The sequence below is a fragment of the Coenobita brevimanus genome, chromosome 65 (genome assembly GCF_032717465.1).
Source record: "Coenobita brevimanus isolate Jiangsu-jjx chromosome 65, ASM3271746v2, whole genome shotgun sequence".
NCBI classification, from domain to species: Eukaryota; Metazoa; Arthropoda; class Malacostraca; order Decapoda; family Coenobitidae; genus Coenobita; species Coenobita brevimanus.
Genome location: NC_137018.1, coordinates 33,084,822 through 33,111,931, shown reverse-complemented (window position 1 = coordinate 33,111,931; position 27,110 = coordinate 33,084,822). Strand labels below are relative to the sequence as shown.

The 27,110-nt window shown below is 41.4% G+C and overlaps 1 protein-coding gene across 1 annotated transcript in view; it reads right to left on the bottom strand.

Annotated features, from left to right (window-relative positions):
• Positions 1-27,110, bottom strand: part of LOC145405103 (uncharacterized protein KIAA2013 homolog) — a 458,993-nt gene that overhangs the window by 166,830 nt on the left and 265,053 nt on the right. The window contains exon 12 of the mRNA XM_080276618.1: positions 14,844-14,996. Coding sequence (XP_080132744.1) covers positions 14,844-14,996 — 153 coding nt within the window. The remainder of the gene's footprint in view (positions 1-14,843; positions 14,997-27,110) is intronic.

Genomic DNA, 27,110 nt, shown 5'->3' with positions numbered 1-27,110 from the left:
CCCCCTGCTATCACGCCTAATTGGTTACAGCAAATGCGCGTGATAGCTGAATACGCGACAGCTGAACAGATCAATCAATGGGGAAATTCCTAATCGTTTTTTTGGTGGCCCATTTTTCAAACTTTTAACCAATTTATGCCTATGATTTCCTGCCAATCTCTCCTCCAACATGAAATAAAGCATTATTACAGTATATTAATAATAACAGTATAATGAATAAATAAACAACATAAAAGGCCATTAAACTTTTATAAGGATTAAGGCTTGGGAGGTTTGATGGGTTCTGAGGCTTGGGAGTGGCTTAGTTGCCACCAGATCTCTTTGGCTGTCTCCATGATTTCTTTAGTGTCCACAGCTAAAGGAGGTATCGCACGGTACCTCGTAATAGGAACGGCTGAGGAAGATTTAAGTGGAACAAAACTTGCACGCTAGGACACACGTTCCTCATACTGTCGCCAGAGCCCCGTTTCAGTTGTGAACACATGATTACTTTATCGACATCACAGTTTTCTCAGCATAGGAAATATTAACACTTTATAAGGGTTTCAAAAAGAGTGATATTTATTCTAAAATACATTATTAATAAGTATTCAGTGTTAGGCTAAATTTCAATGCTGTAGTATGATATATTCTTTCGAGTCACCTGGGCTTTAGTTACACTGTTTTGCCTGTCGTATCCTCGGCAGGAATCCGTTCAGATGCATTCCAAATGCCCGTGGTATCGTCGGCAATTTTACCACGTTACCGTTCCGATTAATCATCGTATCCTCAGCAAACCTCGTATGAAGTGCCGTGTGAATAAGTTTCGCTTAGCCTGTCTTCAAACTCGACGCGTGATAGTTGTCTTGGGGTGCGTGATAGCATGTATGATTGTGCATTTGATGTGTGCGTGATAGCAGATAAATGTGATAGCTGAACGCGCGATATATATGACTGTATATATATACAGTAACCCCTCCAATATCCGGATCAATAGAGCCATAGGCAGGTCCGGATAGTGGTCCTGTCCGGATATTGGGCCCCAGCTTATGGACTAGTACTTACGGACCCTAACTCTGAAAAACACCTATACAACTCCCTCTGGACATGCATAGCACCTATTTAAGACCCAAATCACACCAATAAGGGACATAAAAGACTGAAATAAATGCAAAAGAACCATAAAATGAGGTTTTAGAGGTGAGTTTATACAATATTAAACATTCTGGGTACTTACAAGTCCCTTGGTCTTGGACTGGTTTGAACCGCCAGTTTGCAGTCCACAGTTAATCCTCTGCACTCTAAATTCTAATTTCTTAACACTGCATAACACTGTAAATTCCTGTGTGTTCTAGTGGCAAGGTATTGCAGTTTATTCACTGTTTATTCACAAAAAACAAGCACCTGTGGCTTGCACTGTTATGAGTATCTGCTCTCCATCGGAGTTAAGCTGTGACTGTTGATGTTGGTGGGGTAACAGAGTTGCCAGATCGCAACAGCCACATTACCAATCTCCTCAACTTTCATTGTCAAATATAACTTTTCATTACCAAATTCGTAAAGCTAGCATATATTCTTCACTAATTATATATACAAGTGGAAATACATGTAATCACTCTCCTTATAACTAACACCATGTTGATTATTTTCACACTATGTAGGGTAGCAGATTAATCAGAGAGAGCAAACAATCCACCATCTCCATCCTGTGTATCCTCATACATGTGAAAAATCCATTTGGTAATGCATTATTCTAATGCATTACCAAACGAATTTTTCATTACCAAATTGGCCCACACTTGGTAATGAAAAATACCAAATGGCAACCTGACAGGGGAGGGGGGAGGGGGAGGAAGGAAGGGGTGAAGGGACCATGGTGTAACAGCTGTTTGGCGCCAGGCGGGAATTTCAAATTATGGGAGGGAAAAAAGTCAGATTTTTTTCGAATTTTTTGCAGTTTTTGGCCCATTTTGGGAATATTGGATCCCAGGAGGATTATGTCCGGTTAGTGGGGATGTTCGGATATTGGGCGTTCGGATATTAGAGGGATTACTGTATATATATATATATATATATATATATGACTGTATATATATACACACAGTCATTACTCGTTTCACGATTATTTGGTTTACGATAATTCGCTACAACGATATAGAAAAGTTCCACCCCAAAATTCGATTTACAATAAATTTCCAGCTATAACGATTTTGCCATCGGAAAGTGCCAGGCACAGGCAGAGGTGGAGACACTTTAGCAGTCTGGTGCACTAGTCCTCACTGCCTCCAGTATGATACATTCTGCCTTCTTTATTGTACGAACAGTTGACTCATTCACCCCAAACAGACGGTTCCAAGACAATTCACAGGCGTAGGTGGAGACACTTTAGCACAGTCTGGTGCACTAGCCCTCATTGCCTCCCGTATGCTACGTTCTGCCTTCTTTATTGTACGAACAGTTGACTCATTCACCCCAAACATAAGGTTCTGAGACAATTCACCGTCATCAATTCACCATCAAAACATGGACGAGTCCCCATCAGGACAATTCGCACCCTGGACGATTCCCCGTCATTCTATAAATATACTTAGTATTGATTAATTAATACTTTAATAACTAATTTTCAGAGGGATTTTATAACTCATATAAGTAAAAAACTAGTGTACTGTCCTTGCTAAAAAAAGGTGGTATGTAAATAAATGATGGGGAATCATCCTGACAGCGAATTGTCGCCGACATTCCTTCTCTAAGTTTGTCCAACACTTTAACTTTCTCTGTCAGCGACATCACTTTACGAGTCCATTTTGGTGTGTTACCACATGCATCGCTAGCAATACGCTTAGGCCCCATGCTGGTAAACAAGGCAAGCAATCACTAGAAGGCTGAAAAATAAGCCAAAAATAACAATTCGCGACTGTCGGATTCAAACTGACTGTGTGGTGCGTGGTAGACCGACCTCCCATGCACTCACCCACCACACACACACACACACACACACACCCACACACACACGTATGCACATGGGCAGCAGGTAGGCATTTTTGTATTTTCTTTCTTTCTTTTGTATATTAAAATTATTTATTTGAATACTATAATTTTGTTTTAATTACTGTACGAAAAATTTGTGGATAACCGAAATCGCATGAAAAAAGTTTGCGTGAATTAAGGGATTACTTCTGTGGATTTGTGTGCCCAGTGGTAAGGTCAGTGCCAGTGTAAGCAGGTATGGGTCCGTCCCAGTACTAAGGTTGGTGCAGGTATCGGCTGAATTTCCCTCCCCCTAACCTGTTCCTGTCTGACTCAGAGGCTGACCACTAGCGCCTGTAAGCACAGGTTGTCCCCCAGCCTCGGGGGAGATGACTTGGAACAACACAGGAAGGAATGAAGGTGGGTTGTCATTTATGGTTTAGTCTTGGTTAGGTGACTCTGGGAAGTTGAGTTGATGTAACCCCCCTTTTATAATGGGTTTCAATCTCCTGATTTACGATAAAATCAGTATACGATAAGGTATGACCTGACGCAACCCCATCGTAAATAGAGTAATGACTGTACGTTGGCTGTATCATCTCGACTTCGGTCAGGATAGGCCGGTCCTGCAGTGGATACTCAAACGGCTGATGATGATGATGATATATATATATATATATATATATATATATATATATATATATATATATACATATATATATGTATATATAGTAGAACCTCTCTCATTCGGACTATATGGGGGGGAAGGGTTGTCCAAATTAGCAGATTGTCCGGACCATCATGGTAATCTCCAGTTCATACCAAAAACTATCTACATATAGTATGTTTGTTAATTATTAACATATGTGGCATATGTCATATGTCAACCCTACGTAACTGCAAAAGATGAAAGGATACTGAAATAACCAAACTAATCATGTGCGATAGTTTTGTATTGCATAATTTACAGGTAAGGCCATGACAAGAAACTAGCCTACATTCTAAATTGTAGTAAGTGACTAAGGCCCATGTAGGCAAAAAAATAAATTAATTAATTCACTGTAATATTTGGAATAAAAATAAAACTTATGTAGGCAAAAAATACATTGTCATCTTTGGCATACTGATAACGCCCATATGGGCAAGAAGCTAATGTTTGATGTACAAGTAAAGCACATTTAAGTACAAAAAATAACCTACAGTAATCATTAAACACTGCAGAATATTCTGACCCATTTTTGTGTAAGCAAACTCCTCCTTTTAACACCTTTATTCATTGCAGAAGCTAAACTTGCAACCCTAGATAGGTAATCTTGATTTTGTTTCTATATTAGGTAACGTGGGGTCTGACGGACCCAAGGGGGGAAAAAAAAAAAAAAAAAAAAAAAAAAAAAAACTTCCGTTTGAGATATTTCAAAATGCTTCAATACACAAATAATTCAACCCCTTATCTTTAAGTAAGGCCAGAAAAAATAAAGTTTAATTGAAAAAATATATATTTTTTTAAAGTTTATACAAAAATGATTAAATTTTAGGTATACAAATTTTAAAATTAAATCTTGCAAAATTCAAAAGTAATATCATGATTCCTTGGGTGGTCTGCAGTAGACCGATGTTGGGACCTTCTGTATACAAAAGGAGAAAGACAGCAAAATGAAATTTAAAAATCACAAGAGGGCTCAACTGAGGTTACATTATAGGTAATTTGGGGTCTAACATACCCCAATGGCTCTATAGAGCAAAATCAGAGCCAGGTACAGCTATGACCCCATCATCCCCATGAAGAGCATCACTAGGCAGGAAGGTAATGAGACGGACAGATCTGTAGACCTTATGCTCATATTTTTAAAAATTAAATTTCGGGGACTGGGGTTTCTGAGACCCCACATTACCTATCTAGGGGCATGGTAAGGAGGATTAACTTTTGAAATACAGCGTAAAAATATAAATGGTTGGTGAACTTGTTGGTGGAACGAATGCTAGCGTGTGATTAAACAGGCACCCATGTTGCGACCTAGTGTGATCCGAGACTAAATGAATGACGATCACTTTCCGCGCCGATACTGAAAATGACTTTAGAATTACTTTCAACATATTTATGGAGCTTATCATTTTTAAATTTTGTCCGAATTAACAGAAATCCGGATCAAAAGGGTTCAGACCAAAGAGGTTCTACTGTATATATATATATATATATATATATATATATATATATATATATATACAGGTAACTCGCACGGAACACGATCTCACGGAACGCGCTCGCAATTATACACGGTAAGGGCTGGGATACATATAAGACAACGTAAGATTAAAAAACCATTATGAAAACTACAAATTAACGCATGAGAGGCCTTTGAAAGATCAAATCCTCGAACGTCACCACAGCGCGCGGTTTGTTTTGATTACGTGACGATCTATGCGGGAAATTATTCAGTGAGTAAGACATTCCCGAGTACAGTAGCACAGTATTTGTAAGTTAAATATTTACAGTACTGTACTGTTCTGGTAAGTTTATGTGCAACTTAAAGTACTATTAAATAACGTTAAAGCAAGAAATAAAGTCTTATAACCAGTTTACCTGATAGGCGTCAGAATATTGCCTTTTTTATTTGTTCGTTTTTTCCACAGTGCTGTTCAGTATTTGTAAGTTAAATATTTACTGTTCTTGTATGTACTGTACTTGTAAGCACTTAAATAAAGTTAAATCATTAAATAAAGCCTTGTAACCAGATAACCCGAATTATATGATTACCCATGATCGGCGTCGGAATATTGCCTTTTTTGTTTGTTCGTTAAACTCTTACTGTACTGCTTTTCTACAGTACTGTATTTGTAAGTTAAATATTTACTGTTCTGGTATGTACTTTTAAGCAATTAAAGCATTAAATAAAGCCTTGTAACCAGTTAACCTGATTTATATGATTACCCATGATCGGCGTCGGAATATTGCCTTTTGTTTGTTTGTTCGTTAAAGACTTATAATAAGAGAAAAATACATTTTTGTCTTGGTATCTTTACCTATTTGCTCAGGTTTGCTGTAATGGTTTGCAACTTGTAGAAAACTGTGAAAACTTTCGGGAAATGAACGAAAATCTGGGACATGACCTTGACTTCACCGTCTCATGTATCATCTGTCACGTAACTGTCAGTTCACCACCGGCTATCGTGATGAGTGGATGTACGATTTTTTCGCTCGTGGCCATGCCTAACCACACATAGTTACACCCATTATCTCGACCCAGACAGAAAATACAGTACAACCTTTTTCCTCCCTTGCAAAACACAAACAACCACCCTGTTTACGAGACAGCAATATATATTGCGAAAATAACAAGGTAAAATGATAAAGATGAACGTAAAATGATTGAGAAAGATGAACATGTTATGACGGAAGAAATACGTTTTCCCTGTCTGTAAACGTATTTATTTCTGCTTTGTATCTGTATTCGTAATAATTAGACTTATTGTTAGTTCTGAAACTGCATTACGATTCTATTTTTAGCCATTCTCGTGGTGTGGGAGCTGGAAGTTGTGACACAACTTCCTTATTGCTAATCGGACTGACCCTCCACTTTATTCTCCCGTGGCAGTCTAGCCTTGGAGGACGTGCAGTTTTCTCATTTAGGACTGAAAATTCAACTCTTTCGCTCCCTTTTCCAAGCATGGGCACAACGATAACGTAAAAAATAACTCGAAACTACCATAAACATATATCAAAAAGGTGAAAATGTATTCATAACATTTTTTTTTTCCAGCCATTCCTAACAGATTATGTACTGAAATCATTCGATATCACAGTACTGCATTTCTAAGTTAAATATGTACTGTTCTGGTATGTACTTGTAAGTTAAAGCACTGGTACCAGTTAACCTAATTTATTACCTATGATCGGCGTCGGAATGTTTCCTTGTGTTTACGTACAGTATTTGTGTGTTGAAGTTTTGCTCAGGAATACTGTATTTGTGAGTTATAACATTAAATAAACCTTCTAACCACTTAAAGTGCTTTCTAGTGACAGATAACAGCAAAACAACGCATTTGGGGGGTCTAGGGAGCAAAATACGGAATAGTTTAAATATACGCGATTTCGCACCTAACACGGCACGGTAGGAACGAAACCCTCGTGTTCCGTGCGAGTTACCTGTATATATATAAATATATATATACATACAGTAGGATCTCGCCAATAATGTCTAATTGGTGCTAGAAAAATGCCGTTATTAGCGAAAACGTTATTTGTGTGACAAAAACACATGTATAAGGGGTTTATTGATCCCGCCACTCCAGGACTTTTATCCACTTTTCCCACTTGAAGCCCTCCTATCACTACCTTTTTTTTAGCTTAAATAATAAGAGTACCGTATTTCGCGGCATGTAAGACGCAGCATTGTGAAAGACGCACCCTAATTCTGGCAGGGCAGTTCTGTGAAAAAAAAATTTGCCCCAACCAAGACTGCAGTAAGGTCTCTTGATAAGAGCCATTACCACACAGATACACACTCACCTTTCAGAATCTAATCATTACTGATCATCAGCCTTTGGTTTCTTTTTTTTATATACAAAGAATGGTACAGGAAAAGAAAACAATGCCCCTTCTTGAAAAAACGTGACTGATATGAGCCACTATCACTTAGATACACACTCACCTTTCAGAATCTATTCAGTACTGCTCATCATCCTTTAGTTTCTTCTTTTATGTACAAAGAAAGATACAGGAAAAGAGAAAACAAAACCCTGTCTTAACAAAACGTGACTTCAAACCACGAGGCCATCTCAACTTTGTTGATAAATATGTATCAGTAAACTGATATAAACACTGTTTTTAATATTTTATGAATTTAAAACCACAAATGAAGTCAATAAACTCTATTCTTTCATTCACTGACGAAAACATAAAATACAATGAATGTTCACATCAGTTCATTTATCCTAAAAGAACCCCGTCATATTCCACACCTGTTATGGAATTTCCTCACATTGCCTTGACTCTAGCACAATATCAGACTACTACCATCATTAATCATGCACTCTAACTAACCTGTAATTACCTCCACAAATAATATAAAAAGGTAGCACTTGTAAATACACAAATTACAATGTTTTACAACCAAAGTTCAATATAGAAACGCTGCTTGGGAACAGGATAGACAGCTGTTTTTACTCTCTTCTCTCAGTATCACTCCTTCACTGTCAGCTATGTTTGCCTTGCAGCATCAACAATTAAAAATGCATGCTTCACTGATCATAATTTACTATAAACATTCATTTCAAAACATACTGACTATGGTGAAAACATCCATTGTTACACCTTAGTAACACTGCTGCCTCCCAGTCGCTAGACAGCAGTCTCTACCCCTTCCTCTCAGTATCACTTCCTCACTGTCAGCGATGTTTCCCTTGCAGCATCAACAGTTAAAAATACGTTCTTCACTGATCACAGTTTGACATTCATCTCAAAACATGTCGAGAATGGTGAAACTATCTCTTAGCAACACTGCTGCATCCCAAGCGCTAGACAACTGTCTCTACCCTCTTCTCCCAGTTTCACTCCCTAACTGTCAGCTGTTTTCCTTGCAGCATCAACAATTAAAAATGCATATTTCTCTTACCAGAATTTGCTAAAAACAGACATCCATCTCAAAACATTCGAGTACTGTGAAAACATCCATTTTTGGTCTTAACACTGCTGCCTCCTAGTCGCTATGGTACACACACACACACGCACACATGTACACACCACATGCAACATTCGCTCGCCTCTGAAACATTTACATCAGTCCGTTTTGGAGTACCCAGTGGCTTTATTATATGCCAAAAACATCAAAATGTATTTGGTTGCTCAATATAAATATCATCACTTAAGGACATGAAACATCTCAAACAATTTATTCATCCAAACATCGTCAGTGCAAGACTAAAGGTGTACAGCACCATTGATCCTAAATTTTCCATGGTTGCATCTGTCATGATCACCTAAAACCTATATTCACTTCATAATACTGACATGGTGAAAATTTCACTCGTCTTCAAGTCCTGAGAATTCATCACTACTTCCCCCAAGTCCTGAAGCATCACTGGAAGTCATCACCACGGTCATCATCACTGTTTCACTGTCACTCTCATACAGTAAATGGTCCTCAGTACCATCCACTGAATTGCTTATACCACACTTCATACGACTTTAACTTGGCAATCGTTTTAACTGAGCACAGGTGATATTCAGACTTGGGGCATTTGATACAGCCCACATTAACCTCCTCAGTACATGTTTCCTGAACTGAATAAAATCATATGGCGAGCATGAATAAACTACCCTATAAAATACATTGCTGGGCTGAAGGGATTATAATATGCGGATTATCAGTTCCCTAGCCTGACTCTTCCCACTTCTACTTCCTTAACTACACCCACACCAAACTCTCACCTACACCTTAGGATTCTGGTCGTTTCGGCCGTAACGTCCAAAATGGCAAACGATTTTACAACCTAACCTAACCTAACCTAACAAATTTGGACGTTACGGCCTAAATGATCCCCATTGCCGATCATGAGAGCTTTGCTTAGGCAGCAGAGATGCAGAGAATGAACGTTGTCAATCATTCTGATCGCATCGTCTGCTATGAATACAGCAGAAATGGCGGATGCTGATATGAATGCCTGTCAGGCACTGCTATTTCAGATATTGCATCAGTTATGCTACTCAGTGAATTTTATCCTATTTTCATAAAATACTGTAATTGGATGTGCCCTGAGTTCCATAGACATTGCTAAAGTACTTCACTTGGCTGAAAAAGTGAAGCTGTAACTTCAGGCAGTACTGTTTAACGTTACAACTGTTTTTCCTGTTTTTCGCTATTGGTATAATAAGACTGTTCACTTCTATGATACTCTTGTTAGGCATGAAACAAAATGTCACTAAGAGAAGCCAACCATATGAGGGTGATTGAATTTCCATATGCGACAAAAATAAATTCTGATGACTTGTCAGGTTCGCTTGCCAGCATCTCTCCAGTATGACTGCTTTGCTAGTTAGTAAGTGGATGGCAAGCAAAGTGGTTATGATTGCCTTTCAGAAGGTTAGCAGACAGTTCACCAGTGAGCACGTTAGCTTGCTAGAGTAGGGTGTACGCTAGACACTAAACTGCTAAGTTGCTAAACCGCTAAACCCCTTGACGGTATTGGCCAGTTGAGCTGAAAACAATCCCGTGAATGCTTTGTGTTCTTGAACTTGCATGTTTTAATATCTGCTGCATATATACACTCACAAAATGTCACAAAAGTAACTGACCTAATTAGGGCTACTGAATTTCCATATGTGACGAAAGTCTGTTTTGATGACTTGGCAGTTTCACTAGCCAGCATCTCTCCAGTATGATTGCTTTGCTAGTTAGTGAATGGATGGCAAGCAAAGTGGTCATGATTGCCTTTCAGAAAGTTAGCAGACAGTTCACCAGTGAGCACGTTAGCTTGCTAGAGTAGGGTGTACACTAGACACTAAACTGCTAAGTTGCTAAACCGCTAAACCCCTTGACGGTATTGGCCAGTTGAGCTGAAAACAAACCGTGAACGCTTTGTGTTCTTGAACTTGCATGTTTTAATATCTGCTGCATATATACACTCACAAAATGTCACAAAAGTAACTGACCTAATTAGGGTTACTGAATTTCCATACGTGACGAAAGTCTGTTTTGATGACTTGGCAGTTTCACTAGCCAGCATCTCTCCAGTATGATTGCTTTGCTAGTTAGTGAATGGATGGCAAGCAAAGTGGTCATGATTGCCTTTCAGAAGGTTAGCAGACAGTTCACCAGTGATCATGTACGTTAGCTTGCTGGAATAGTGCGGATGCTAAACTGTTAAATTGCTAAACCGCTAAATATCTTCACGATGTTAGCCAGTTGAGCTGTAAACAAACCCGCGAAAGTTTTATGTGTTTCTGATCTCGTGTGTTTCTTAAATCTGCTGCATATACACACTAGTGTATATTATTTTTTAAATTAAAATGAAGTCTGCATACTGTAGAAAATACCTGTGGTTGCTAAGCAGTGAGATCATCATCTTTATAAGAGTTTCTTCTCAATGAAGCCAAACTAACCTGCCTTAGTCTAGCGTGCAGGATGCATGGGGGTATTTTAAGGTAACTTTGTGACAAAAAAATGCGTCTTACATGCCGCGAAATACGGTAGTTATTAAATCATCATGAGTAATATAAACCTCACCTAAAGGAGTTGTGAGGTGTTTGGTATGATGATTGTTTGAGGCTTGCGCATGGACGCTACTGCAGCGTATGCCCTGATTCCTCATTGGCCTCGTCCCCACTCCTGACTCTCACGCCAGGGTCACCCACTTCCATCAACACTTCATCAAACCTCATAAAGTCAGAATCTTCAGGAAAGTCCCCAATGTCATCAATGTCATCACCTACTCAACCCTTCTCTGTTGTTCTTCCTCGGCTGGCTAGCTTTGTGAGAGAGGTGAGTGACTGATGGCAGGCATTCACTCGATTGTGACACTGTTTCTGGTATTTTCTTGAAATCATTTACAAGTCCAATCATTAGTCATTAATTCTGATGGTTCTGTACTGTTAATGAACAGTACAGAGCCCTCAAGAACAATCTCTTGAGAGTTACTGATGTAACATGCGGTTGGACAAGAGGACCACCAAGACATAAAGTAAGCTGCACTTAAGGAGAAAAGAAGGCTTTTCCGGGAATGAAAGATGGGTGGTAGCAAGGAGGAATACTTGGCTGTCAAGCACAGGGCTAGAAGAGAGGTATACAGGGCAAAGTCTGAGTCACAGAGACTTGTACTTGATAATCTAAATCATGGGGAAGGGAAAAATATGATATTTAAGGTGGCACATCAGATGAAGTGGGATAATCGGGATATAATAGGTGAGCAGTGTGTGAAGAATGATGAAGGAAGGGTAGTGATGAACAGTGAGGATATTAAAGATGCATGGAGAGAGCATTATAACTGGTTGTTGAATGAGGAGTTTGACTGGGACAGGGAAGGTTTGGAGCCAGCAGATCCAGTGTTTAGCCCTTGGCCTTTGACTGATGCTGCTACTGTGAGTGAGGCAATAGGCAGGATGCAGGTGGGGAAGACAGCAGGTGTGTCTGGGTTGACTGCCAAAATGTTGAAGGCCTCCAGGGACATAGGCTGACCTGATAAATATGATTATTTATGAGTGTGTTGTTCCAGATGATTGGCTAAAGAGTGTAATTGTAAATGTGTATAAAGGGAAGGGTGATGCCCTGGAAAGAGGAAATTATAGAGGTATAAAGCTTTTAGATCAGATAATGAAGGTAATGGAGAGAGTTTTAGAAGGTATGATTAGAGAAAGAGTAAATACTGATGAGATGCAGTTTGGGTTTATTCCAGGTAGGGGGACCACTGACGCCACATTAATTGTTCGACAGCTTCAGAAAAATATATTGGGAAGAAAAGGGATCTGTATTTTATTTTTGTTGATTTGGAAAAGGCCTTTGACAGAGTCCCTAGAGAGGTGGTGAAGTGGGCAATGAGAAAGCTTGGCTTGGAGGAATGGCTGGTTAGGGTGCTTAAGGCTATGTATGTGGGTGGTCGCACCCAGGTAAGAGTGAATGGAGATTTGAGTTATGAGTTTTCCGTGAATGTTTGTGTGCATTAGGGGTTAGTTTTGAGTACCATGTTGTTTATCATGGTACTTGAAGCCCTTTCACGTGACTTTAGAAATGGACTCCCATGGGAGATGTTGTATGCTGATGATTTGGTGTTGATTGCAGAGAACGAAAGGGAGGTGGAGGAATGGTTTAGGAAGTGGAGAGATGGTATGGGGCAAAAGGGCTTAGGGGTAATTGCAGATAAAACAAAAGTGATGATAACCAGTGTTGGTGGCAGTACTGTCAAAGACGAGGGAGAGTGGCCATGTCCATTTTGCCACAAGGGCGTGAGAAGTAATTCCATCTTGTGCGGTGTTTGTGATAAATGGGTGCGCAAGAGATGTAGTGGTATCAGAGGTAGACTGCGAGATAATGCTGATTTTATGTGTATGGCGTGTCGGGGAGAGCAGGTGGAGATTGTCAGGTGTGAAAGGATTGAACTTGGTGAATCTTTTGAGTGTGTGGAAGAGTTTTGTTATTTGGGAGACATGTTGTGTGCTGGAGATGGGGCTGGAGCTAGCTCTGTGGCTAGGGTGAAAAGTGGTTGGAAGAAGTTCAGGGAGCTCTTGCCTCTTCTGACACTGAGAGGGCTCTCCCTGCATGCTAAGGGGTCTTTGTATGCAGCATGTTAGAAGTGTAATACTGTATGGTAGTGAGACCTGAACAGTAAAGGAGGAGGATATTCGCCGGTTCAGACGTACAGAAATGACAATGATTAGGTGGATGTGTAATGCGTCCCTGCATGCAAGGTCTGGGGGGGCTGGGTTTACGATGGAAGAGTTGAGAGGTAGGATGGGACTGGAGTGTATCGGTGTTGTGATGAGGAGAGGTAGATTGAGATGATCTGGACATGTGGAGAGGATGGGGGATGATAACTGGGTGAGGAAGGTGAGAAGTGTTAATATTGGGGGTGGGGTTGTATGGGGTAAACCGAGAAAGACATGGGACGAGGTCATTAAGTGTGACCTCAGGGTTAAGGGACTGAACAGGGAGGCTGCAATGGATCGTGCAGCATGGAGGGCCACCATTAGGTGACCAAGGCCGACGCATGCAAGCATGTTGGAGCCTTTAAAAACGAAATGAACTCTCTCTCTGTCTCAGCAGACTTCAGTTTTGGCTGGAGTGCCGACCAGGCATGTTTAGTGGTTGCCAATGTTGTATTATTCCAGGCATTAACAAAGAAATTTATGGCCTGTTGAATGATATATTTCTTCCAGAATGCAGCAACAGTCATTATGTTGGCAGTTGCAAGTATGCCAGGTGGAGCAGGTGAGTCACGTGGGGCTGTGGAGGTGGAAGGGGAGGTAGATTGTGAGTCAGGTAGGGCAGTGGAGGTGGAGGGGACGGTGCCGGGCGAGTCAGGGGAGGTGGCGAGGGGAGAATCTTCCATCTCCTCCTCACTGCTGCTCACTTTTCGGGAATTTCCTTCATCTCTTCTTGTTTGTCTGTTTCATTCCTCATCTTGTTATGGACATATTTGCAGTGAACTTTTCCACTAAAGATCTAAGAATGAATATCTGATCTACACAACCTCTTCCCTTCCTAAAGCCTCCCTGTTCTTCTCCAACTAGTTCCTCTGTTCTTTCCCTAACTGTCAATAAGTACCCTACCATACACTTTTCCTATTATACTAAGAAGACAAATGCCCCTATGATTACCACACACTTCTTTTTCCCCTTTTCCTTTGTACAAGGTAGAGTCCTCTGGGACTCTACCTTCCTCCCAGGCCAATCTTCACATCTTCCACATCCATTCTACTACTATCTCTCCCCCATGCTTCAGCATTTCTCTCATTCACTTACTATATTACTCAGTTGTCTGTCATAATACCCATATAAGGTGTACAGGCCCCAGGCTAAATTAAAGTTTTAAATACAAGTGATCACCCTTAACCCTGATTTAAAAAAAAAAAAAAAAAAAATCAGGCTCACAGAGATGAAAACTGATGAATATATGATAAATGACATTCATCCTGGCCAGCAGTTTAGGCCACTAAAACACTATGATCTTTCTCCTTACGTTAAAAAGATTCACTATATACAATCAGTCTGTTTTCACCTGATGGTGGTCTTTCCCACAATAAGAATACTTAGTTGTAATTGCAAGAAATTTGTTGAGCCTCATTATGAGGTATGAATGAGTCTCCTTGGTTACTAATCAAACTGACCCACTCAGACTACACTTGTCTATCAACTGTGCAGAGTGGGATTAAGGACCTTCATCAGGTAACAGAAATCACGTTATACTAACTTGAGTTCAACAGGGTGGTCGAGGCAGCCAGCATCACAAGCATAGTAGTTGCGGTCAGAACGGTCAAGAGCTGCATAGATGACCGCTTTGTAGTCCTCCTCTTGTACTGCCACTGAGATGTTCAGGTGTGTTGAGTTTCCGTAGCTTACACGTCTGTTAATGATACAATAGGTTAAGTCGACGGAAAATAGTACATGTAGTACATTAAGTTCTTGTTATAACTCATCACATTTCCTTTTTTTTTTTTTTTTTCTGTGCTATTAAAAAAAGATAAATAAAAATAAATAAATAAATAAAATAAATGTGGGCTTTTGTTTCTTCAAATCCTCATCTTTTCCAGCATGGAATTCACTTGCACTCAACACAATTCCAACACTTATACAATTTAAGAAAAAATAACTATGATATCATTCATATACAAGCTTAGTCTGCAGAAGTAGCAGCAATTTAAACTCTACACTGTCCATCACAACATCTCCCCCCAGATCACAGCTCCACCAAAATGAGAAAGGCTTTGAGCTGCTCCTAAAAGATTCAACAGATGGCAATTGCCACACAGGTAATAGCAAATTATTATATAAGCTGGGGGCAGTATAGGAAAAAGACTGATAAGAGAAAGATGACTGGTGAACAGCTCTACCCTTACAAATGTGCAAGGGATCACCTTCACTTTACAACAGCACACCTGGGCAAGCCAGCAAAGGTTTCAACAATTCAGCAATTATTCTGGTTCACTGAACTGAAGAACCCTGAAAGTAATGAGACACTTTAAATTCGATTCTAGCCTTCAATGGCAAGCAATGTAACCCAATTAGAGAAAAGGTAGTTGGGGTTCTTGGGAGAAGGCCAAGGATAAGCCTTGCTGCCCTGTTCAACACAGACTAGACCTTCTTATGTGGTTTATTTGGAAGACCAATCCATAATGGCTTTCAATAATCAACACAAGACAAAACCATTGTATGGATCAATGTTAAGAGGCTCTGTCTATGTAGAAACTGATTAACAGGAAACATGTTTCTGAAGTGCAGGTTACAGCTCCTGACAACGTGATTAATATATTCTTTATAATTCATTTTTGAACTGAAATGTACACCAAGATTTTGAACAGTGCAGACTGGAATTGATGAAGTGTGTGGTGAAATGCTGAAGCATGAGGGAGAGATAGTAGTAGAATGGATGTGGAAGATGTGCAGCTTGGCATGGGAGGAAGGTAGAGTCCCAGAGGATTGGATGTCAGGTATAATTATTCCCTTGTACAAAGGAAAAGGGAAAAAGAAGTGTGTGGAAATCACAGGGGCATTTGTCTTCTTAGTGTAGTAGGAAAAGTGTATGGTAGGATACTTATTGCCAGAGTTAGGGAAATAACAGAGGAATTATTTGATGAAGAACAGGGATGTTTTAGGAAGGGAAGAGATTGTGTAGATCAGATATTCATTCTTAGATCTTTTGTGGAAAAGTTTCTAGAGAAGGAAAAGAAGTTGTATGTGGCCTTCATGGATTTGGAGAAAGTATATGACAGGGTGGATAGACAAGGATTGTGGAAAGTATTAAGAATATATGGAGTAGATGGGAAGTTGTTGAATGCCATGAAAAGTACGTATGAGGGTGCTAAGGCTGCAGTGCATGTGGATTGTGAACAGAGTGAATTTTTCTCTTTGAAGGTTGGGTTGAAACAGAGATCTGTCATGTCTCCATGGTTGCTCAATCTGTACATGGATGGGGTAATAAAAGAGATACAAGGTAGGGCAGTGGATGTTGGAGTAGCACTAGTGAGAGAGGGTAGTGTTTGGAAACTCCCTGTACTGTTGTTTGCAGATGATACTGTGTTGTTAAGTGAAGACAAAGGGGAGCTGCAAGGCTTGGTGGATGAGTTTGGGAGAGTGTGTAAGAAACAGAATCTAAAGGTGAATGTAGGGAAGAGTAAAGTGATGGTCTTTGAGAGAGGTGAAGTCAGTGAATGTACAGTGAGGTTGGATGGTGAGGAAATGGAAAATGTGAGTACGTTTAAGTACTTGGGTAGTGTGATGAGTAAGGATGGAAGTTTGGAGGGTGAAGTGCTTGAAAGGGTACAGCATGGAAGAAAGGTTGCTGGTTCCTTGAAAGCAGTGATAAGAAACAGGGATGTGAGCATGGAAGTGAAAAAGTTACTACATGACACTATTGTGAGACCATCTCTAATGTATGGAAGTGAAGCTTGGATGTTGTTGGAAGGACACAAGTCACGAGTGAAAGCAGTGGAAATTAGTTATTTAAGAGGAGCCTGTAGAGTCACATGGAGAGACAGGCTGACAAATGAGGATATACAGGAGCATTGTGGTGTGGATGTGGATGTGATAGGAAGCATTAGGAGGAATACACTGTGGTGGTTTGGCCATGTGGAGAGGATGGAGGGTTAGAGACCGACGAGGAGTGTGTATGTGAGTGAGGTGGAGGGGGGGAGAGGGAGGGGGAGGCCGAGGATGAGATGGAGGGATGGAATGGAGAGGTATATGAGGGGGGTGTGAGTTGGGAGCAGGGCAGTGAAATGGCGGGGGACAGGGCAATGTGGAGGCAATTTGTTTGTGGCCACCCCGTATGGGATTGAGGCATCTGGAAATAGATAGATAGACTGGAAAAACTTGTGACTCACCAATCTTCATGGTCAGGACACTATTAGCATTCACCATCCCCTCTATTTCCCTAAATAATAATTATTTCTGTTTTACCATTATTAGGTTTTATTTTTGGTTGGGTTAGGTTAGACAATTTAAGTTAGTTAAGGCTAGAATATGAATATGTATGGTTAGGCTTGTAATAACACATTTCTGAAGATTTGTGTAGGTTTTAGAAAGTCTGCCATTTTGTTTCATTTGCTTAAAAAGGCTCCAAGACACTTGCATGCATCAGCCTTGGTCACCTAATGGTGGCTCTCCATGCTGCTTGATCTCTGGCAGTCTCCCTATTCAGTCCCTTAACCCTGAGGTCACACTCTATGGCCTCGTCCCACATCTTTTTTGGTCTGCCTCTCGCATCCCTACCGTCAACGTTAACACTTCTGACTCTCTGCACCCAACTGTCATCCCCATCCTCTCCACATGCCCAAACCATCTCAATCTACCTCTCCTCATCACAATACCAACCCTCCAGTCCCACCTTAACCTCTTAAGTCTTCCATTACATCTGATAAACAAACACAATGAATCGGGATGAACATCGATAAAATGAACAGGAAAAACACAATCATCCGTTAAGAATCATTTACAAATATTAAACTTATTAGAATAATAAAGAAAACAATCATGGAGATGAGGAAGTGAATCGGTAAGGAACTTCTACTCCTTAAACTAATGACAGGAAGTCTGTGACCTTAAGTGGCAGGCTTGGTTGTAAACAAAAGCTGACTGAACTAACATCAGTTGCAACACAACTCCTGTGCTTTTAAAATTATCTATCTATCTATTGCCAGACACCTTCATCCCATAAGGGGTGGCCAAAAACAAACTGCCCCCATGTTGCCCTGTCCCCCGTCATTTCACTGTCCTTCCCCAAGCTCACACACCCCTCTCTCATATACGTCTCCAATCCATCCTTCCACCTCATCCTTGGCCTCCCCCTCCCTCCACCTCACTCACATACACACTCCTTGTTAGTCTCTCGCTCTCCATCCTCTCCATATGGCCAAACCACCTCAATGTATTTCTCCTAACACTTTCTATCACATCCACATCCACACCACAATGCTCCCTCACTTCTTCATTTGTTTGTCTGTCTCTCCATGTGACTCCACTTGCTCCTTTCAAATAACTCATTTCCACTGCTCTCACTCTTGACTTCTGTCCCTCCAACAAGGTCCAAGTTTCACTTCCATACGTTAGAGTTGGTATCACAATACTGTCGTGCAGCAACTTTTTTACTTCCACACTCACTTCCCGGTTTCTTATCACTGCTTTCAAAGAACCAGCAACCTTTCTGCCTTGCTGTACCCTTTCAAGCACTTCACCCTCTAAACTTCCATCCTTACTCATCACACTACCCAAGTACTTAAGTGCACTCACATTTTCCACTTCCTCCTCATCCAACCTCACTGTACATTCAGTGACTTCATTTCTCTCGAAGACCATAACATTACTTACATTCACGTTTTAAAATTATGAGTGCAGAAACCCTCACTATAAAAAACTAATTGGGGGAAGGAGTGGGTTGCTATATCTGAGGGGTTCAGTATTTGAGGGATTACCGAACTCAGTTCACTATAGTGTATAAGGGGAGTCGTTCGGTCCTAAGTGCTCAAACATAACCAAAATTAACTGCATAAAGTTTTACATAAAGAATTCAATGGTTTATGAAGTTGTACATGAAAACACAATAGTCATTACTTGTTTTACGATGATTCAGTTTACGATAATTCGCTACAACGATAATAGAAAAGTTCCACCCCAAAATTCGATTTACAATAAATTTCCCACTATAATGATTTTGCCATCAGAAAGATTCAGGCACACGCAAGGTGACTGTCGCTTGTCTCAGGTGAGATGGCGGCCCCAACGTGCAGCACACTGTTATGGTTCAGATCCCGCCACCCCTTCAAAGCCCTGTCTTTTCAACTTGTTCATGTATGCCCCCCTCTCAGCCAAACATCGTACTACAGTGCTGTGGATTTGTGTGCCCAGTGGTAGGGTCAGTGCCAGTGTAGGCCCAGTGCTATGGTTGGTGCAGGTATGGGTCCCAGTGCTAAGGTTGGTGCAGGTATGGGTCCCAGTCCTAAGGTTGGTGCAGGTATGGGTCCCAGTCCTAAGGCTGGTGCAGGTATGGGCCGGATTCCCCTCCCCCTAAACTGTTCCTGTCTGACTCAGAGGCTGACCACTAGTGCCTGTAAGCACAGGCTGTCCCCCAACCTCGGGGGAGGACAACTTGGACCAACACAGGAAGGAATGAAGGTGGATTTTCATTTATGGTTCAGTCTTGATTAGGTGACTTTGGGAAGCAAAGATGACATAACCTCTCTTTTATAATGGGTTTCAATCTCCAGATTTACAATAAAATCTGGTATACGATAAGGTATGACCTGACGTAACCCCATCGTAAAATGAGTAATGACTGTATTGTATGAAGTTGTACATATAAACCCTCTCATGCACAGTCACGCGATTCGCATTCCATGTGGATTGATCTAAAGATGATCAGTCATGCAAATCGCGTTCCTAAGCACAAAAAAATTTGCCAAAAATAAAGTTTCTGGACGATTTCTGTCAAATTTTGATGCGTTGTAGCGAGCGCAGTGCTTTCCCATGATAAGGCATTGGCAACACTGAACTACCTCACAGGGCCCAGCATGTAGCGATAAACCTCAGTCTCTTCCAAGCAGCCAGGCGGTGAGGTTGCGTTGCGTGTCCTGTCCCTTTAAACTCCTACTAATTCTCCCCCTCCTGCCCGAGCCGAAGCCCCTATGGACTCAGTGTGATAATCCAATATTTGTGAGCATATCTGTATGTGATATTGTCGATGGAATATTGATATATGTCATGAAAAGGAATTGTGGCCGTTATCATTCGTTAGGCTTAGAGGCGATATGCGTGTTCACTGTTGCAGGGTTTCGCTTCTCACCCCCCCCAAGGTCCTATTGCATGATTACAAATATGTATATAATGAAGCCAATGCCTAAACTGTATTTTGTGTGAAAGATATTGTGGCTGGCTTGGTGAAATTATGGAACTAGTTAGTGTTATGGACGCCATAAACCATAGTGTGGAATGGGGCAGGCATCACGTACAGTTTTTATAGTCGGGAAGGGAGAATTAGAGGTGTTTAGGGATGGAATTATTGTGATTCTGACAGTGAAAATGCGTATGGAATTGTGTGAAATATACGTCAAACATGCTGCGGGTGTTCGTGAAGGAGTGTGGTGTGTGCCAATACAATAGAGTTGCATCGTACTCTCCCGGCGAAGGATGCTGCATCACAGTCAAACTGAACTGTAGTAAGGAAGGGAATAATTGTGGTAGTCATGTATTTGTGTATGATATTGTGTGAAGTGTAAGTGAAACGTGCCACGTATCCTTGTGACAGCATAAATTATGGTGCGTAGCGTAGGTTAGCAATACCTGAGCAGCAGGGGTCCTCAGGAATGGGGGCGCCTAGGAACGACGGATGTCATTGAACAGGTACCGTACCTTGGTCTGACATTTAGTGATAAATTATACTTTATGTAAAATATACATGAACTGTGCCGCGAGTGTTTGTTTAGGTAAGTAGCGTAGGTGAGCGATACTTTAACGGCAGTTGTGCTGTGAAAGGTAACGATGCCAAGGAACGAGGGACGTCATTGAACAGGTACTGTACCACGGTCTGACATTTAGTGATAAATTAAACTTTATGTAAAATATACGTGAACTGTGCCGCGAGTGTTTGTTTAGGTGCGTAGCGTAGGTGAGCGATACTTTAGTGGCAGGTGTGCTGTGAAAGGTAACGATGCCAAGGAACGAGGAACGTCATTGAACAGGTACCGTACCATGGTCTGACATTTAGTGATAAATTATACTTTATGTAAAATATACGTGAACTGTGCCGCGAGCGTTCGTTTAGGTGCGTGGTGTAGGTGAGCAGTACTTTAGCGGCAGGTGTGCTGGGAGAGGTAACGATGCCACGGAACGAGGGACGTCAGTGGACAGGTACTGTAACTTGGAACGCCGGGCAACCACGGACGTCAGTGGACAGGTACTGTACCTTTCTAAAACAATTGTTGAAATTTATGATACTTATCTAAAATATTTGCGATATGTGCCACGAGTGTTCGTGGAAAATTTGTATCATGTGTTGGGGGAACGTTTGGGGAAGGAGGGGAAAATATGTCTGTACAGGTAAGCCCTTAATTCACGCGAACTTTCTTCACATGATTTCGGTTATCCACAAATTTTTCGTACAATAATTAAAAAAAAAATATAGTATTCAAATAAATAATTTTAATATATGAAAGAAATAAATAAAATATAAAAATGCCTACCTGCTGCCCGTGTGCATACATGTATGTGTGTGTGTGTGTGTGAGGTCAGTCTACCACGCACCACACAGTCAGTTTGAATCCGACGGTCGAACCATGCGTGACTCACGAATCGTTATTTGTGGCTTATTTTTCTGCCTTCCAGTGATTGCTTGCCTTGTTTGCCTACATTAGGCCTAAGCGTAGTGCTAGTGATGCATGTGGTAACACACCAAAATGGACTCGTAAAGTGATGTCGCTGACAGAGAAAGTTAAAGTGTTGGACAAACTTAGGGAAGGAATGTCGGCGACAATTCGCCGTCAGGACGATTCTCCGTCATTTATTTACATACCAGTTTATTTAGCAAGTACAATACACTAGTTTTTTACTTATATGAGTTATAAAATCCCTCTGAAAGTTATTAAAGTATTAATTAATCAATAATAAGTATATTTATAGAATGACGGGTAATTGTCCATGTTTTGACGGTGAATTGACTTGACGGTGAATTGTCTTGGAACCGTATGTTTGGGGTGAGTCAATTGTTCATACAATAAAGAAAGCAGAACGTAGCATACGGAAGGCAGTGAGGGCTAGTGCACCAGACTGTGCTAAAGTGTTTCCACCTACGCATGTGAACTGTCTCGGAACCATATGTTTGGGGTGAATGAGTCAACTGTTCGCAGGCAGAATGTAGCATAAAGGAGGCAGTGAGGGCTAGGGCACCAGACTGCTGAAGTGTCTTCACCTATGCCTGTGCTTGTCAGCTTTCAGTGTTAAGTTTCTTACATATTTGTTATTTTTCATACTTTATGATAGTCTATAAGGTGTATGTAGTACATAAACAGTATTATTCAGATGTAATATACTTAATACACATGCGTAATTATGTGCACAAATGGGCAGAACATATATGCGAATTTACCACATACGCGAAGGGTTTGAGAACGTAACCCTTGTGTGAATTAAGGGCTTACCTGAATATATAAATATATAAATATATATATATATATATATATATATATATATATATATACATATATATATATATATATATATATATATATATATATATATATATATATATATATATATATATATATATATATATATACAGTAATCCCTCCAATATCTGACGTAATAGAACCATAGGCAGATCCGGATAGTGGTCCTGTCCGGATATTGGGCACCAGCTTATGGACTTGTACTTATGGACCCTAACTCAGAGAAACGTCTATACAACTCCCTCTGGACAAGCATAGCACCTATTTAAGACCCAAAGCACACCAATACGGCACATAAAAGACTGAAATAAATGCAAAAGAAGCATAAAATGAGGGTTTTGAGGTAGGTTCATACAATATTCAACATTCTGGGTACTTACAAGTGCCTGGCTCCTGGACTGGTACTTATGGACCCTAACCTAGCCTAACTCAGAAAAACACCTTCCCACTGCACATGCATAGCTCCTAACACCCTATTCACACCAATAAAGGACATTAAAAAGTGAAAAGAGGTGTTTGAGGTAGGTATAGTATGGAAAAAAGTACAGTATGAAACATTCTGCCTACTTACAGCAAGTCCATGGCCATCTCGATGAATAACCGCCTCCTCTCGGACTCTGACAGTAAGAAGGATTTCTTGAAGCACTTACAGTACACTGTTCCTGAAGTCTTGCACTGAACTTCGTCAATCGCACTCAGAAGTCCGTTCTCTTCACAGTGCGCACTCTTGTCTAACTTATGCTCCATTGTAATTTACTAAGTGTTGCACTCTGCACTTTAACTTTTCCCACTCTTCTAACCATTTTCTAAAGCAAAAACAAACAAGTCTATTTACGTTAAATTTTGTTCCAAAATTGTACTCTCACTCACAACTGCAAATCCTTAAAACGACACACTGTTTTTTTCACTGCACAACACTGTAAATTCCCGTGTGGTCTAGTGGAGAAGTTCTTGGTGTTTAATCACTGTCAGAGTCCGAGAGTAGCACTGGCAGGTGACCTAGGGGTGCGTCTCTGGGTCGTGGTGATGGCGTACCCACTGCAGACGACTCTGAAGACAGACGCAAACTCACGTCGAGTGGTGACTCCACCGTGGCTGATGTGCTGGGCTGTGGCTCGGAGCATGAAGGCCTGTCTTGGGGAGGCAACGGAGTGGAGCCAGGGCTGGACACAGCGGGGGTCACGGGCCTGAAAAAACTGTCAATCGTTGATTGACGCAAGGACCGACGATTCAGATGGTTGATGATGCGCTGCCTGAAAGCACGCACTTCCTCCACAAGTCCCAAGGGCCCCATCTCCCTGTCGCAGTCCGGGTGTTCCAGGTAATCGAGAACGAACTCTAGGTGTTCCCGGAGTGTGCTCAGCTTGTTGATGGCTGGAGTAGTGTCATGCTGAGAGAAGTCCGCATCATCGTTGCTGTCCTCGTCGGAATCTTCAAGCTGGGTACTGACACCTGCAACTGAAGATGCGATCTCGATATCAGACAATGTCTGATACCCAGGATCGCCCTCGTCATCATCCAACCACTCACGCACATCATCCACATCAACATCGTCGCCATGCGTATGCAGACGTGCATGGAAATCATCCACATCAAAACCTAGAGAACCGTACTCCACATCCGTTCCGAGAAGCAGACGAGACCAACCATTTTCTAGAGTCTTGACAGGGACTTCCTTCCATGCACTGGACCAGTTGTAGATTGCAGACTTGATGTTGTAGCAGCGAAGGTGTACCGTCCCTCCCTGCGCTCGTCCTCGTCCTCGAGAACAACCATCACCTCGTCCAGGAACTTCCGGCGGTATAGGCGCTTTGTTGCCACGATCACTCCTTGGTCCATTGGTTGGATGAGAGCATTCGTATTAGGTGGCAGAAACATGCACCTAATCCGGCCATTCTCAGCCACCAAGTCCTTGTCACACAGGTGGACAGGTGCATTGTCGAGGAGAAGGAGGGCCTTTACCTGGTCGCGAGGGATTCCCAGTGTCTTCGTCTGGTAATGTATGACCTCCTTGACGTAGTGGCGGTGGAACCAGTCTTTGAAGATCTGGGCTGTAAACCATGCCTTCAAAGAATGGTACCAGACAACAGGAAGGACATCCATCACCCCACGAAGACACCGAGGTTGCTTTGCACGGCCAACAATAATGGGCTTAAGCCGGTGCATGCCATTAGCATTGGCACAACACAAAGCAGATATCCGTTGCTTGGAGAGCTTGCGGCCAGGTACACGCTTCTCCGTATCCTCGGCTAGAATGTTCATTGGCAGAGAGCGATAGAATAAACCAGTTTCTTCAGCATTGTAGACTTGACCAAGAGTGAGGCCCTCCCTGTCGATCAAGCCCTTCACCTTGTGCCGAAACTCGTCAACTCCATCCTCGTTAGCGTCCAAAGCTTCGCCATGAGCTTTACGGTTGGTAAGGTCATGTCGTAACTTGAATGCGAAGAGCCAACCCTCGGATGCCTTGAAGTCTAGGGAGTCATGAAGCCTGGCGGACTTCTCAGCAGCAGCCTTCAGCTCCGTACCACGTACCATCACACCAGCAGCACGTTGCTGTCGATACCAAATGAACGTGGAGCGGTCGATTTCAGCAAACTTGGGAGTAAACATCACCTTCCTCTCAACGTTGTGTTTGCTTCTCGACGAGAAGTCAGCTGTGTACTGCTTGAGTTTGTCTCGGGATCTCTTGATATCGAACAAAGTAGATCGGGCCAGGTTGAACTCGCGGAGGATGCAGGAAGAAGACCACCCCGCATCTACTTTCTCCAATATCTCCCATTTCTTCTCCAGAGTCAATACCAATCTCTTCCTCTTCTCAGGTGGAGGGGTCATCATCACACACACTAATAAGAGGCATGAGAGCAGCAGGAGTGCCTGCAGCAGGTAGGGAACCACCACAAAAGCAAGCACGTGGGCAGCCATGACGACGAGCGTGCACTCGCGACGAGAGACAGGCGGAAAATGGGGAGGATGCAGCGGCGCTCTATCGGACGTCGGAGGAATGACGCGCCACAACAAAGCTGTCCCGCGCCAAACACAGCAAGTTCAAATTACGTGAGGGAAATTTTTTTTTTTTTTCTTATTTTTTGCGGTTTTCGGACCATTTTGGGAATATTGGATCCCGGGACGATTATATCCGGTTAGTGGGGGTGTTCGGATATTAGAGGGATTACTATATATATATATATATATACACACACACACAATACCACACTTACACACACACACTAACACAGACACACACACACACTCACACACACACTAACACACTTACACACACACTAACACACACACACACACACACACACACACACACACACACACACACACACACACACACTACACACTTACACACACACCAACACAGACACTCATACACACCAATGAGAGTCAAGTTTACATCAGAAAGTGTAATAAATGAGATACTTAAAGTGACCTGGAAATTAAGCAAAGAGGCGAGGATGGAAAATATTAAAATAAGAAAAGATCTGAATGAAGAAGAAAGAGAAGTTCTAAAATCATTAAAGGAAGAAGTATAGGAAAAAAATGATAAGAGGACAGAGGAAGAATGTAATACCTTTTTTTGGAGAGTATTGGATATGAAAGTAAAGAATTGGAATTTAAGGAAATAGAAATGAAGGAAACTAAGGGGGATGGCTGTGAATGATCAGAAGTTGAGGAATTGGTACGGACAGAGAGTAGGAGAGAAGAGGGTATTAAAAACGTCAAAAATAATTTGAAGGTGATATATACTAATGTTGATGGTTTCATATAGACAAGGATCGAAATTAACGATTTCTTGAGAGAACATGAACCTGATGTCATGTGCTTTGTAGAGACCAAATTAAGAGAAGATATTGATGTTCATTTGGGAGATGGTAAATAAAAACTGTGGAGAAAAGACAGAAAAGAAAAAAAGGGAGGAGGAGTGATGATAGCAGTGAAGAACAACATAAATGTAGATACTAAGGAAATGGGAGAAGGCAGGGCTGCAGTGATATATATGAAATTAGAAACTGGAGAGAATGTTAAGAGAGATATGGCGGTAGTGTATGTTCCCCCAAAGACGAGAGCATGGAAGGATGACGAATACCATGAGATGTTGTCAGATATGGCTAGCTATTTGCAAAAAATTATTGAGAAAAGCAATAATATAATTTTGGTGGGTGACTTTAACTGTAAAGAGGTGAACTGGGAGGAATGGTAGTCAGGAGGCGGCAAGGATTCGTGGGGCACTATGTTATTAAATATAATAATGAATAATGTGATGACGCAATAGGTTAAAGAAGAGACACGGTTTCGAGGTG